The 14,936-nt window shown below is 41.9% G+C and overlaps 1 protein-coding gene across 4 annotated transcripts; it reads right to left on the bottom strand.

The window, feature by feature from the left end:
- Window positions 1–715: 715 nt before the first annotated feature.
- Window positions 716–14,688, bottom strand: LOC136534820 (formin-like protein 12). Of its 4 annotated transcripts, XM_066527185.1 has the most exons (19): window positions 14,390–14,688; window positions 12,724–13,421; window positions 12,430–12,651; window positions 8,232–12,346; window positions 7,898–8,021; window positions 7,121–7,192; window positions 6,079–6,177; window positions 5,934–5,975; window positions 5,692–5,772; window positions 5,557–5,607; window positions 5,393–5,474; window positions 5,145–5,239; window positions 3,759–3,830; window positions 3,565–3,681; window positions 3,333–3,401; window positions 3,181–3,247; window positions 1,457–1,785; window positions 1,283–1,351; window positions 716–1,241 (listed from the first exon to the last, which is right to left on the bottom strand). In XM_066527185.1, exons 1-17 carry the CDS (start codon window positions 14,460–14,462, stop codon window positions 1,595–1,597), a joined length of 6,270 nt encoding a protein of 2,089 aa, XP_066383282.1. In that variant the 5' UTR covers window positions 14,463–14,688; the 3' UTR covers window positions 716–1,241; window positions 1,283–1,351; window positions 1,457–1,594. The 4 variants fall into 4 exon arrangements, with proteins under 4 accessions (XP_066383282.1, XP_066383280.1, XP_066383283.1 ...); XM_066527183.1 differs by having other exon boundaries at window positions 716–1,351; XM_066527186.1 differs by lacking the exons at window positions 716–1,241; window positions 1,283–1,351; window positions 1,457–1,785; window positions 3,181–3,247; window positions 3,333–3,401 and having other exon boundaries at window positions 3,759–3,820.
- Window positions 14,689–14,936: the final 248 nt, after the last annotated feature.

Below are 14,936 nucleotides of genomic sequence, written 5' to 3'. Positions count from 1 at the left end.
TCCTCGCTGCTGCCATTGCATAGCTCACAAGTGTCATCATCCAAAATGTTCTTCTTCATGAGGTTGGACTTGCACTAGAGTGCAGCATAAGTGACAGCTCTTGAAGATCATCAGCAGCTCGGGGAGTAAGCCGAGCATGCAGTAGAGTGGCGAGGCCGGCTGCTTCACGTGCCCATAGAACTTGGAACCCTGAAACTAAGACGACCTGACTCCTGAAAGGTCCCATCCACCAAGCCATACTTGCCCGCCAGAGTTACCTATCTACTCCCGAGCTGTTAAACAAATCAGTGTTTCACTTCATTAGGGAAGCTTTAAGTTCAATTGGAGTCATGATTATAAAACAGAAATTTATTTCCTTGCACATGACAGTTTTTTTCCTGAGTATGTCAACGTTGTACTTTAGTAGGTTGACGAATCTCAAACAAGTGCCTGTCAACAAACTAAACCTCGACAAATTCAAATCCGGATTGTTTGTAGCACACTCACAAGTTAGAATTTCTCGACAAGCAATATACTGTATGTATTTCTGCACATGTATGATCATCCTGTTTTTGCCTAATTCAAATACAACTGTTGTGTGACAGCTGCAGAGGTTTTCTAACCACGCCTAATTCCCACTCATGCAAAATATAGAATTACCAAGTATCAGAGTTTGAAGAAAACCCTCTTCTTGATATCAGAGAGTTGAAAGTATTTCCTTCTGTACAAGTATCAGCCAAATTTTCCTTTTCATTTCTGATTCTAAACAGAAATAGACCGTCAGATGTATGGAGTTACATCATTACAGTCCTAGTGGCACTGTTTTCTATTTCTCTACAACAGAAACTAGTGTCATGAAAACCGTAACATCGATTATAGGAGAAGGTGCGAAAGAAATGAGAATGCAAAGCAATGCAAATAAGCAAGAGGTGACCTTTTTTCTCTACAACAGAAACTAGTGTCATGAAAACACTGAAGCTCACATTTTGACCGAGTATTAGTTGACTCTAGACACTTGTGACAGGCGTCATGCATAAACACTTTGCTGTAGTCAATTAGTCAAAGAACATGGCTATATACTCATCTTTACCCTGGTTAGGAACCTGCCTGTGGTAGCACTAATCCTTTATATTGCTTCTGACCATCTACTGATCACTGCCTACACTCCTATTTCTAGTTTACAAGCACTGACCTACTACTGCTGCTAGTATAAACAGAAGGGGAAAAAAGAAAGATCTAGTATGGACTTTGTACAGAAGAACCTAACTTTGTGTGGACTAGTATGGACTTTGTACAGAAGAACCTAACTTTGTGTGGGGTGAGCTTTGTACAGTGTCATAAGATACAGGCATGGATGTTGAACCAAAAGCATCTGGAAAAAGGGAAGTGACTATGTGTTAGGGTGGTACTGACAAGTATACATATTTCACCTGTTAGAACAGAACATTACACATATATGAAAGAGACTATTTGTTACCTTGTCTTGTAAGCATGAGTTGTCCACAAGGAATTTATGGATTTGTATACTATTGATGCTTGCGAAATTGTGCCCAGGCCAGCAAAGGTGGGCATTCGTTGAGAAAGAAATGATGACCATGTGAACTTTTGCCGTACATCATTTGAAGGTTGATGGTGATCTTGGTGATTTATCAGCATTCCCATTTTTTGATTTTACAGGAGTTTTGTCCTGGTTTGCCTCTTTTTCAGCTTCTTTCTGGGCTTTCTTCTTCTCAGCCTCAATTTGCTTGAGGTTCTCATCATGAGCTTTCCGAAACAACCCCACAAAGGTCAGAAGAGTTGTAGCAACTGCAAATGTTTTAAAGATTAGTTAGAACTAATAAGGTTGTAAAACCACAGATTTGTTTGTAGCTCAGGAAACCCAAGCAGTACACTGCTAATGCATTTAAAAAAAGGAAAAAGAAAGAATGGATCGAAGCTAAAGCAAGTAGAAAATCACATAAAAACAACTGATGTAGTTCACGTTTTTTTATTGAAAGGACGGAAAGCTTTTGCTTCACTGTGGTATTATCAGACAAAGAGAATTGGCCCACCGGAAACAAAAACCTTACAACTAAGGGGTGCACTACACTTCAAATAACTATGGTACAATGTCATAACTAAGACACGGTTTTTTTGGGGGGAGAAAACCGGCAAAACCCCTTTTGCAACCACAACTCTGCCAGTGCTGTACAACTCAACCACCACCACATCACATTGACAACTCGTTGGGACATACAACTCGTTTCACAGATATCTATTTGCCATATTGACTGTCTAAAATAGAGGATGTGGCAAAGCAAAACCACCGATGAAAGAAAAAACTACAAGAGACTAATAAAGACCAGGCTTGAGTATTGGTGCAGCACAGAAGGAAGTCAGACAAGAGTAGATCATATGTAAATGGTGGTCCCAACCAGTGTTAATAAGGCTGCAAAGAGCCTGGTTCCCGGTCACTATGAAATGTATGACTTTGTATGGAGGGAACTGGGAACAAGCTCAAATCACCACAGACTGGTCTATTGGAGCAGCTTGGACAATATCGACAACAATCCAGCTGGGATTAAATGTCACACCTTCTGCTGGCTAGGGCTTTTTTTAGAGAATACGCAGGAGAGCTGCACATCTTTTAAGAACAAATATATTTTAAAGCTTACAACATGGGCAGAATTGGCACACACTCGACGAGAGAGTACATCAGGAGCTTATACTGTCAACAAGAGCAACCGGATAAGCCTAGCACTGTGATTACAGTCTAGTGCGAGCCACCCCTGCATCAGATGTGCTGATCGCCCATCCCAGCCCAGCAAGATGCTTAGCCCCTGTCTGAATTGTATGCTAGGAATACTAAAGTCTCTGAAGCAATTTCTGGAACGCTGACTTCCAGTTCAAGTGTCAATGTAGTTTTTTTTTAACAGAAGTGTGTTGATGCATAAAACAAACTGAAAGGAGGTGCAGGCTACTGTCACCGCTTTAACCCAGCCTAAACAAATCCATATAAACTATGCTCCTCGTACTGGAATCCAGAAGTGTCAATGATAAAAAGCATGTTATCTGGATCACAGCTTTACCACCATAGTAAATGGAATAAAAACCATTTCCATGGATGCAGTTAAAATGGAAGAAAACCGTTTCCATCCATGAAAAATATCCTTTCCCACCTAAGGTAAACCATTTCCATGGATCTATTGGCATGAATATTACCTTGCTCAAAAGGAAATTTTGCAGGGTCTTCTCCAAAATAAAGAGCAAGTGCATCTGCGCTTTTACCCTGTAAGCAGTGAATAAGTTAAAAGGGGCAAATCTAAAGCACAAAGTGTTCATAATGGAAGCATGGATGATGACAAATGACTTACTACTTCAGAATAGAATGCTGATAGGGAGCGTACATCAGCACTGGAACAATCAATGAACTCCTTCAAAGTCTACATTGCATTGAATGAGGAGATAATTAATCAAAGGCTCAATCTTTTAAGCGAACATTAAGGATTCCACATGATGACACAACCAAAACTACAAAATACTGGCCACCAGAAACATTTCAAATAGAGAAGGAACTCTAAACAGCACAAAAAGTTGTGAAAATACCTTACGGAAAACATCAGAAACCGGCCCATCACTTTCTGAAGCAGTTAGCTCCTGTTCAACTTTCTCCAGCCCCTTTACGACTGCCAGCTGCTCCTCCGCCAATGCTTTCAGTTGCAACTGTTTACAGTAACTCCAGAATATTTAACAAATTCTGTCAGTTGAGGTTATCCATATTAGTCAGAGAAGCAAATTACCTTTGAACAAGCTTCCAAGTTGACAAGATCCTCATGAAAATCCATTACTTCCGGTGACTTCTCTGCAAGGGACTGAAGTACATTTAAACCAGTCATTAAGTTCTGAAGAAACTGTACCGGTGCGAAATAAGCAGTCATTGACAAGATATGTTCCCATCACATAATGAGAACATATCCCGCGCTACCATCCGCTAAGGGGGTGATTGGTTGCTCAAGGGTCAGCGAGCCGGGATGGAGTGGCTGTCCAGGCTCTTTCCAGCCATGATAAGACTATGCACTTTGTTGTGTTTGGTTGTCTTTGTTGTTGGTCCAGTACGAAACAAGATCGTGTTTGGTTGCACGCATGCATCAAAGTTTTGAGTGTCTGACACATGGGCCCCTACACCATGCGTGTATGAAGCCATCCCGGCTCGTGAGGGAAGGTGAAATTGAGAAGACGGAGGCGTGCGGGATGGAGTGGGGGGGGGGGGGGGGGGGGGGGGGGGGGGGGGCAGATGAATGGAACGAAGCAGGCAAAATGTGCAAGGAGGGGAACCAAACATGGCCACAGTGCACCACTTGGTGCCGGATGGGGCTCCGGACGGCGCGAGCAGGGCAACCAATCACCCCCTAAGGTGTTACCATAGGAAAATGGTATCAATGACCATAAAGAATCCAAAATTTAGGTTACATAAGAGATGATGCAATAAGGATTCTGCAAAAAGCTCAACTTTAAATATGAAAACAGTAATCTCAGAATATGAAATATACCAGTCAATATGAAATGGCAAAAAAAAAAATAACAGTTTCATTTTCTACTTCTAATATGGTCTTTTTGATCACTAAAATGCATCTTTTGATTCACAACTCCTCTTTTTACCTTCCATCTTGTTTTTGCCACTACTTTCAGTTTCCTAATTAACAACACCCCTTGGGTGTTACGTCCAATTTTGTAATGTCAAAACTGCCTCTTTCACCTTTAGCTCAGCAGGCCTTCTTTGTGCATGCGCTTATCCATGATAAATAATAGAATAGAAGAATTTGGGAATGGAAGATGCATGTGTAGTTGTACAAGCAAGGTAGGGAAGATCACAAATCCAGTGTCTTTGTTTTGTTATGGAACATGGCTCAACACATGCATGACCAGGAAAATAAAACCAAAAAACTAGGCCAACCTAGCAGGAACTAGGCGGTTTTATATGAAGAAGAAAATAGGCACACAAATTTGCATCAATGAGGACTCAAACTTTGGGTGGTCTAGGCTTACATTCACACCCTCAACCATCCTAGGCTCATTTGCAACACATGGATGTATAGAAAAAATACAAAAGGTCCATGTGAACATGATCTTTTAAATGAATGCTACTTTTCTGTTATTCAAATTTTGGATTTCAGTTCTCTACATACCTTACATAGAAAGTGCATTAATGTCATTCTACCACTAGTGGCACGGGTCTCTATAAGTTTTAGGAGGCTGTCCAAGCGAAAACCAACAGCCTGGCCTGCAATGAAACAGCAAGAATATTACTTTCTAATAGAAAAGATAATATAAGGTATTGGCAATTAAACCTATTTAGTGGCCAACAGAGCCTGAAGATACATGCATAAATAAAGTTTAAAGATATTTACAACATCGACAAGCGAAAGTCCATTACCTCTTGGTGTGCCTTGATTTAATGTATTCCCAATTAACAGAATGTTCTTCATGATAACCTTCAATTTCTCAGAGCTTCTGAGCTGAATGGCATATCAGGGATGAGTTCTCTCATGATGAACATGGATACCAGATGTAAAAATAAAAATTCAGGAAAATGTGCACCTCCTCACAAGCAGATGACACAGTCTGCAAATTCTTTCTAACATCCCTAATCTAAGAGGAAAAGAAGAAAGTTGGATGGTGAAAATCCATGAACATCTCAATGATCAAAATACCAAAATGTTACCAGCATATGACCTGAGACTGAAACTGAATCTTGAAAGCGAATATCTTAAGCTTAGATTCAACCCTTGGCACCTTCATTAACTCTAGAAAGAACTGCAGATGGCAGCAGCAAGGTAAATTGAAGGAAAACAGGTACGTTAAGATTTTTAATAATTATGCAATGCTCCAGTATACATTTGTATCCTTAGAAAATATATATATAAACATGTGAATCACATAGGGGTTTATCTATAAAACAAAATATGGATGCTTACATGCTCACACTTTCCAAGAGCTTCCTTGTCCCCACTGTAGTTCTGATGGAAAAAATGTGCAAAATAATTGACCTTATTTTTGCAAGATTCAGGGAAGAAAATGGTTCAAACATGTGGAAAATTTAGATATTAATTCAAAAACAACCTTTAGAAGTTCCATCTCCTCTTTTGTAGGGCAAAATTTTATGAGATTTTCAATCTGATCAGCATCCAAAACTGAATCATCCAAAGCTAGAGCAGCACTCTGTTATAAGTAGAGAAAGTAAATATAAGCATGTACTTCAAAACTTACTTGACTAGTAGTCACTAATTTGGGGTTAATTTCTGTCTAAATTTCCCACAAAAAATTAGGGAGAAGATTGTCATAAATGAAGCAGCTTTAATTACGAAGTAAGTAAAACTCATGAAAAACAGGTGATTCTGACTTAAATAAGCTGATGACTTTACAACAATTTTGTTAGACTGTAAAATTGTGTATAACTGTGATAGATCTGGTCAAAGTAGTAAGTGTGATGACGAACCATATGCAAACTCTACCATATACAAAATGCATCTTCAATTCAAGGCAGACATTACCTTAAAAAATTCAAGGCAGACATGCAGACTGACTGGCAGAAAAAAAAAATGCAGCCACAATGCAGTTATTTTATCTAACAATGCTTGTAATTTTGTTGCCATGAAGCAATGAAATTTGGGTTTTGCCATTGTGGAAAAAAAATGCAGTTATTTTATCCACATCTAACCAATACAGCAATTCTAAAAGTATAGGTAGGAACTCCCTTTTTTCCACTAAACATACTGTCATTTTGTTTTTTCTACCTGCGCCACTTGTCATTTATCAATGAAGAAATTAATGAGACAAACAAAAATTTCCCCAAAAACTTATTAATGCTTTCACTTCAACAAAACTGTTTAACGATAACTACATTGGATCTTCTATGAGTATCAAGATTCATGCATTTCTATGAAAGGGAAATAATTGCCCATGATAAATGTTCACAGGAAGCTTCGACACTATTTACAAGGAACTCATGCAATTGATGGAATTGCCCCTGCATTGATATCATTTAACTTATGCTTCAAAAGTTGCAAACAATCAATGTGCTTTCCATTCCAACTATGACATATTCCTTGTCATTCAAGAATGCAAAGCGGCATAGACACATTGCTGGTCAAAATATACTTACCATCATATCAGGGAGCGGCATTTTGATTTTTGTCAACATGATCTCTGTGTTATTGGCCCGTCTTAGATCGATCTGTGGATTTTTCAAAGACGCCAACAGACTTTTAAATAAAATAATAACACATGTAAAGGATTTCTATTGCAAGGAAACATTTTTTTAAAAAAAAACAACTTTAATGCCAGCATGTTAGTGCCAAAAGAGTATATTTTGAGCTAAAGTATTAAAATGGACTATAAATATGGAATCCACAGTCGCCGCTAAAAGAAGCATGGATTGGACTTTTCATGCATATCTATCTTAGACACTAGGAAATAGGAATAGAAGATGCAATAGAATAAGATATCCACTAATCATAACTCGTAATTGGCATGGATACTCCAATATTGTTGAAATTGACTTATTTACACCAAATGAACAAAAAGCAAGTTTAGGCCATGAAAAAGGCTCTTGAAATTCTCTTCTTCTTAATGCAATAATATGCAGCTCTCCTGCATATTCGAGAATTTTTTTTGGCATATTCGCACACTTTTCTATGACTCAGGTCACTGGGGAAACTTGGCAAGGTGGTCTTAGTTTAGCCTGTTTAGGATCTGAGCATAACCTTACATGTATTATGCGGTATCGTAGACCATGCAATGCTGGTTGGCTACAAAAGTAATTAACCAAAAAGGAAACAAACTTATAAGAAATATACTTCCATGCAACTGTTAACAAAAAAAGGAAGTACATGAAACTCAAGATTGGCTATTGGCTTGTCTATCGTCCTTAGTAAATTACCAGTTGAACTTTATCAGATTTTGTTCCAAGAGATTTTCCACGGCCTTCTGATTTTGAGCCAGCTTTTGTCTTTGGAGCAATAGTAAACAGAGACTCCAGTTCATTTACATCGAATTCAGCACGGCTGCATTGATCATATTACCAGTTAGAATAGTAATAAGATGAGAAAATACATTGAATGCCACTAGAATCTACAATCAGTAAAAAAATATGAGATTCAAATTAAGTAAACATGTGGGAATTGAATTAAGTTCATGATGACATTTATCATCAGAGCCTTTTCCATTATGAATCTAGTTAAAAGGTGGAGAAACTATTTGACAGTTGATAGTACCTATTAGCGTCCACTTGTTTTTGTAGCTCTGCCCACAAGCTTCCTTGCATTGCCCTTGTTACTTTGACCCAATGTAGTGGTTTTAGAGATGACCTTCGTACTGCACTTTGTAATGTCGGGCCTAATGAGCGAGCAAGGCCATGTCCTCTTCCGCCGGGTGGAGTAGGCATCCCTCTTCCACCTGGAGGAGGAGGGGGGCCACCAGGCATTCCAGGAGGCATTGGAGGAGAAGGTGCACCAGGAGGGGGAGGGGGGCCACCTACTCCTCCATGTCCTCTAGGAGGAGGAGGTGGCGGACCTCCATGACCTCCAGGAGGAGGAGGTGGTGCTGGAGCTCCACCTCGAAACCCTGCTGGAGGTGGAGGCGGTGGAGTTCCTCCTATTCCTCCAAAGGGTGGTGGAGGAGGAGGAACTCCAATTCCTCCATATGGAGGCGATGGTGGTGGAGCTCCTATGTATCCTCCAGGAGGTGGCGGCGGCGATGGAGCTCCTGCATATCCTCCAGGAGGTGGTGGTGGTGGTGGAGCCCCTACACATCCTCCGGGAGGTGGTGGTGGCATTAGAGCTTCTGCATATCCTCCAGGAGGTGGCGGTGGTGGTGGAGGCCCTACATGTCCTCCAGGAGGTGGTGGTGGTGGTGGAGCCCCTCCGCATACTGTTTGAGGTGGCAGCGGGATCGGAGCCTCTACAAATACACTCATAAGTGGTGGTGGTGGTGGTGGAGGAGGAGGAGGATCTCCTATGTGTCCATTGGAAGATAGTGGTGGCGGTGGCGGTGGAGGTGGCAGGCATGAAGGACTTTCAGATTCTCTGGTAGGTTGGAGGAATGACAAATCTCCACTGTGAAATCCAATTGGCAATGTAATTCCTCCTAGCCCTTTAGGAAAGGGTGGTGGAGGTGGAATGGCCCCAGATCCTCTAAGAGGAGTTGATAGTGGAACTTCTCCATGTCCTCCAGGAAGTGGAGGTGGAGGTAATGGAATATTCACAATTCCTCCACAAAGAGTAGACAATGGAGATCCCCTTTGTCCTTCAGGGGGAAGGATAGGAGGAGGTGGGATTTCTTTAGTAACTTCAAGAAGAGAAGCTGGCAATGTCGATTGTCCACCCTCAAGAGGTTGAGGCAAAATTTCATTCATTCTAGGAGGTGGTGGTGGCAATGGAATTATATTTACCCCTGTTGAATGTGAAGGTGAAACTATTACAATGTCCTCTGAAAAGGTAGGTTGGATTGCTATATGAAGTAAAGTTGGTGGTGGAGGTATAACATGTCTTGTAGGTGAAAGTAGAGCCAAAGGACAAAGTGCTTCATTTTCTCTAGGTGGAGGAGGTGGAGGTGGAGATGGATTAATATGTTTTCCAAGAAGAGATGGATGATTAGGGAGTGGAGCTGGAGGTGGAGGTAGAGCAACAAATGATTCTCTAGGAAAAGGTGGAGGTGAAGCAGAAGGTGGATTTTCATAACGTTCTCTTGGAGAAGGTGGATTTGAAGATAAGCACAAAGAAGGTACAAGTGTTGCATGACAAGGTGGTGGTTGTGGTGGAGATGGAGGTTTCATATGTTCTCTAGGCTGAGGCAACTTTTGTGGCGATGGTGGAATTGTAATGCCTCCATGTTCTTTATCATCAGTTATAGAGGCCAAGACTCCATTGATTGTTTCATTTTGTGATATCTCCATCTTGAATGGCCTCAAATGAATGGATAATGCCGTTTGATCTAAAGGCTGCTCACAAATTACTTGCTCTGCAGATATTGAACCTGAGGAATTATCTGTTACAATATGAAACGTTGGATATGGAGGTGCTGCGGGTATAGAGGATGAGATATTTGAAATTGTATCTTCACTGCTTCCAAACACATGCTGAACTGTATACTCAGAATGTTCTGATGAAGATAATTCAACAGTAATATCAGATTGAAGCAATCGAACTTCACTTGCTTCATGTCCTTCTAGAGAAGTAGATGGAACAGCAGATTTGTGTTCTGGTAGCATTGCTGGTTCTTTATATGGACAATCTGAAGATGGATTTGAGTATACCAGTGGAACTGATCCACTGTCACTGCATATAGTTGGCAGTGGTAATTGTGATGGTGGTGGTGCTGGAGGCAAAGGTGGCGGTGGCGGTAGTGGTTCACCATGTTGTAATGTTTTGGGAGGTGAAGAACAAGTCAACATGTGCAACAGAGAATTTGTATCTTCATTAGTAATTGGGAAATCCATGCCAGTTACTATATTAGGTCTACTTGTTACTTTCTCATCTATGAAATCAGAGGCTCCTAAGGGATATTCTGTTGCAGCTATACTACTTTTAGAGGGTGAAGTTACCGAGGAATCGCTTAAGTTGAGAACAGTTTGTCTACAACCTGGACTAAAGGAACAAGACCCATCAGCTCTTATTTGCTCATGTTCAGATATTAGGGTGCTCGAACAACTTTGGGTGCAAGAATCATGTTGAGGTGGCAGTGGAGGTGGGTATGGGGGTTGAGGGGCATATTTGTTAGAAGCAGGCAAAGTTAGACTACCTGAATGTAGATCCTTTTCCTCTGTCATTGGTGGGTGAAGATATCGATGTAGTGGTATTGAGGGAGGTTTAGCATGCTCTTGGTGTTTGGGCGATCTTGAAGAATACATCGACATCTCTATGTATGCATCAAATGATAATGAAGGTAGAGATGAAACCGTTCTTATTGGTCGCAGAGGAGGATGTACTAGAGAAATTTTGGATGATGATCCCAGGGTTGTGGAGCATTGAGATGGTGGAAGCACAGAAGATGTAGATGGATCATCCCTTCCGCTTGTAGAAGTAACAGAGTTCTGTTTAGATTCTGTTTGTGATGGAGAAAAAAAGGACAAATCTGTGGATGCAGCACGAAGCAGATTGCGCCTGGGAGATGATGGAGCAAAAAGACTAGATGTCAACAATGGTTGAAAAGGTTTTTTCTTTAGCACCAATCGAGATGAATCGGTTGTATCTGTATTTGCATTCATGGAAGTTGAAGCATGGTTTATTGTCAAGCTAGATTCTTGTGGTAGAATGTTCACACAAGAGATATTAGAAGAGTGGCTCCTGGAGTCAATTCCCGCCCTTTGTTCTGCAGTGCCATTACTACTGCAAGCATGAAGCTGATCAATATTTTCCTTGGCAGAACTTAGTCCCGGAGAAGTGCTTGAACAATGCAGATGTGGTATCCCTGATAATGGAAGCTCCAACCTGTTATTCTCATCTGTGGGCTCAGTCACTTCTGAATTTGTGTCTCTGATGGTAAGTTTTTCTTCGTTGCTGCTTTCTTCTTGTTCAATCACTATGCCATTGTCATAAGCAGCATATTCATCTCGCACACTGTGTCCCTCATCCTGTTTGCAAAAAATATTAAGTTGTTCTGTATCCTCAGCTTCTGCCAATGCAATGCTTTCTGAATCGTGGACTGTCTCATCTAATTCAGTTTCTGTCATATTCCCGTCTACTACCTGTTTGGGAGTTGTAACTTCAGATATGATGACCTCTTTGATCATCTGTATGTCCTTAGGACTATTAGTTTCTAATATAATCACCTCCTTAACCAACACATTATCAATCTGACCCAAGTCTTGATTGGAACCCATCCTTATATCCTGCTTGGAACTACCCTTTTCAAACAAACCATCCTCTTTATAAGTAGAAGAACTTGAAATGCCGCTATCTGCGTCTCCATCTATTGTAGCTGCCAAAGTTGACTTAACAACTGCAGTTTCATTGTTGAGCATAGTATTGTCTTCAGTGGATGTGCATGTCTTTCCACCATTTACTGTTTCTAATGACAAGCCCAAGTCATCGGCTTTATTGTCTCGCGATCCATCAATGCCAATATTCAGCTCAAAGTTGGAAAATGGTGAGTTTTTCCAACATTCGGCGCTTGGAGTTGAAGTATAATCTGTTGAGGCTATAGAAAGAGTATCAGCATCCTTATTTCCTTCTTGGGAATCAGCATTACTGAAGAGTTCTTCTGCTTCAAAGAACTCGTCAGCAGAGGCAACATCCATATCATCATCGTAATCATAATCATAATCATAATCATAATCAGGTGCTACTTCAGTGGATGCATCAGACTCAGCATCAAACTCTGAAAAGAGTACCTGGTTCAGGCATGCACCCACAATTAACATTGACATAGTTGGTGATGAATTGCCACATGAATACATGAAAAATCATGGCCTACCTCTGCTTTGAAGTTCTTTGTGAACTGGTGATCTGCATCCCAAGGGACATCGATGTCCTCAAAGTTCAACAATAAAATGTGAGACTGGATGAAAAAGGTATTGAACATCACCCTAAACATTAACCTTTCATTTCCTCGGCCATCATCCACATGCAGACATTCAAGGACAACATCACCTTGGACGCAGGATCCAACATTTAACTTCGCTGGCACATTATCTGCCTGCAAAAATAGTTAACGAGTAACTTGAATAAATAGCAGAACCATTTAGATAAAAAATATGCTTGATGGTACCTGTCTGTAACGCCTAATATGTTTTTTGGCCTTTGATGGTGGTGAAACGACACCATGACTTTTGTCAGTTGTTGGAATATCCTGCCCATATACTCGAACAATTGGCCGACAACCACCGACTCCATCAAAATTTGGAATTTCTCTAAGAATTACACAATCCAAGGTGAAAGGAATAGGTTGTGTAGGCCACCCTATGTCATCATCCATTCTGCATATGTACCCAAGATATCGAAGATGAGACGGTTGTGGATTCAATGTGGTTAGCATCTGAAGAAGCTCCTTAGGGGCTTGCTTGTACACCATATCTAGAGTTCTTTGCTCCCCATTATATTGTTTCCTGTACAGAAGAAGACCTGCAAGCATAAATGCCAACACTGGCCATCCATCTTTCTCACAGTGCATTAGCAGAATATTTTGCTGCCCTTCAAGCATAAGCCACCTTTCACTAAGCCTCAGGAAGTGGAGAATGATATCCAAAGGAAGTAACGGGCATCCTAGATACTTGCAAGGGTAGTCTTTGGTTGTAATATTGTACTTGGAGAAAATGCCTGAAATAAGACTTTTTCCTTCATCTCTGAAGTTGAGAACCATCAATGAAGAATCTGCAAACTGTTCACGAAGCTGCAAAATAATGCTGTCCAGGTAATTCTTGTATCTGTATTGGTCCATGGTTTCTGTCGAGAAGCAACAATCGAATACTGCAAGCACAAACAGGCCAATCATTGCACATTAATGTCAGACTTAATTTGACAATGTCTGTAAACATTACAGCAGTATGGTGCAAGGCCAGAAGCCACCCATTCAAAATTTTCTGATACGGGACTATGGAAGTAGCAGAACAATACATGATAGCTTTGGTCCGACATACTCAATCAAAGCATAAAGGCATGAGAATTATCCTGTCAGTCCTACTAAGAAGTCACCTAGCTGCACTACCGAAAACTCGTCAGCAAACAATTGAAAACTGCAACACAAAAGTTCCAATCAGTATGTCTACTCATGTGAACTTAATTAGATCATGTCTTCAAACATTTTAGCAGCATGGTGGTGCAAGGCCAAAATGCACTTCCCATTCAAAATTTTCTGATAGCGAAGTAGCAGATTAAGACATGATCACATTGTTCTTGTTGATGAGCAAGCATTATCGTATTAGGCATAGACTAAATGTCACAGCTCCTCAACTGACCAACAGAAAACCCATCAGCAGGGCAACGAGGGATCTATATTCAAACATGGAGGTTACATTTATCAGCCATAAATATATAACATTATTTAGCACAAAATGTTCTGCATAACATAGGAACTTCAGAATCTATCCTACCTGCACAAGCCAACGAGGTTGCTATCAAAGTGCAGTAATAAACAAAGGAGAATTACAGCAACAGTCGAACACAGTGAGCAAACCCTTCCTTTTGAGAAGCATAGTTCTAAGGAAACTAGAATGGGTCTGCAAAATCATGCTGGCACCGAAAGCAAATGCAGCATGCACAAGGAAGGACATGTTAGCTGAAAGCCTGAAAACAACATTGAGAGAAATTTGTTCCGGCACTGAGCGAAATTACAGAATGCAGCTGCATTTCCGGTGCTAAAATCAATAGAACCACGATTGCACACATCCCCCTAAATTCCCCCAATCGAAGAGGAGGCGCGCTTGGGGTTACCGTACCGTAGACGCGGTCGGCGATCTCGAGGAGCCGATCCGGCGGCTTCCGGTAGAAGAGCCTTCGGAACAGCGCCATCCCCTTGCGCTTATTCCGTCCACCGTCGCCGTCGAAGCCGTCTCCGGCGGCCTGCCCCCGGGTCCACTTGCTCCGCGACGCCCGGGACCAGCCGACGGCGCGTTTGCCCGCGGCCAGCCAGCCTGCAGACCGCAGCGGCGGCGCCAGCGATGATCGGGAGGCCCCGTGCTGCCCGCTGTCGCCGCCGCCGCCGACCCAGCGCCCACCCGCCAGCGCCGCCGGCTAACGACGCGACACGACCGCCCGGCGATCGGGCGCGACACGCACGCACGCACCCCGCCCGCCCGCCCTAGCTCCCGGCGCGCGCGAGTCGCGGGAGGGAGGGCAATGCCTGCCGCGCGCGGCGGAATTCGGCCAGCTAGGGTTTGCTTTCGCCCCCTGTCTCGTTGAGGAAAAAAAAAATCGCTCGTGCATGCCGCTAAAATTATTTTTGGGGTGTTCGAGGTGGCGGAGAGGAAGCCAGGGAGGAGGAGG

Source organism: Miscanthus floridulus, unplaced genomic scaffold, assembly GCF_019320115.1.
Source record: "Miscanthus floridulus cultivar M001 unplaced genomic scaffold, ASM1932011v1 os_2329_1, whole genome shotgun sequence".
Taxonomy (NCBI): Eukaryota; Viridiplantae; Streptophyta; class Magnoliopsida; order Poales; family Poaceae; genus Miscanthus; species Miscanthus floridulus.
The sequence above is the reverse complement of the archived record's forward strand: the minus strand, read 5'-3'. Positions and strand labels throughout refer to the sequence as shown.

Bases quoted from the DNA above. Each gene is read 5' to 3' on its own strand.
- LOC136534820 (XM_066527183.1), bottom strand. From the start codon at position 14,462: ATGGCGCTGTTCCGAAGGCTCTTCTACCGGAAGCCGCCGGATCGGCTC. The intron at 8,022-8,231 runs GTACTATCAACT...TGATCAATGCAG, and splicing joins AAACAAGTGGACGCTAATAG to CCGTGCTGAATTCGATGTAA. The intron at 6,178-7,120 runs GTAAGTATATTT...TACTTATAACAG, and splicing joins TGCCGCTCCCTGATATGATG to AGTGCTGCTCTAGCTTTGGA.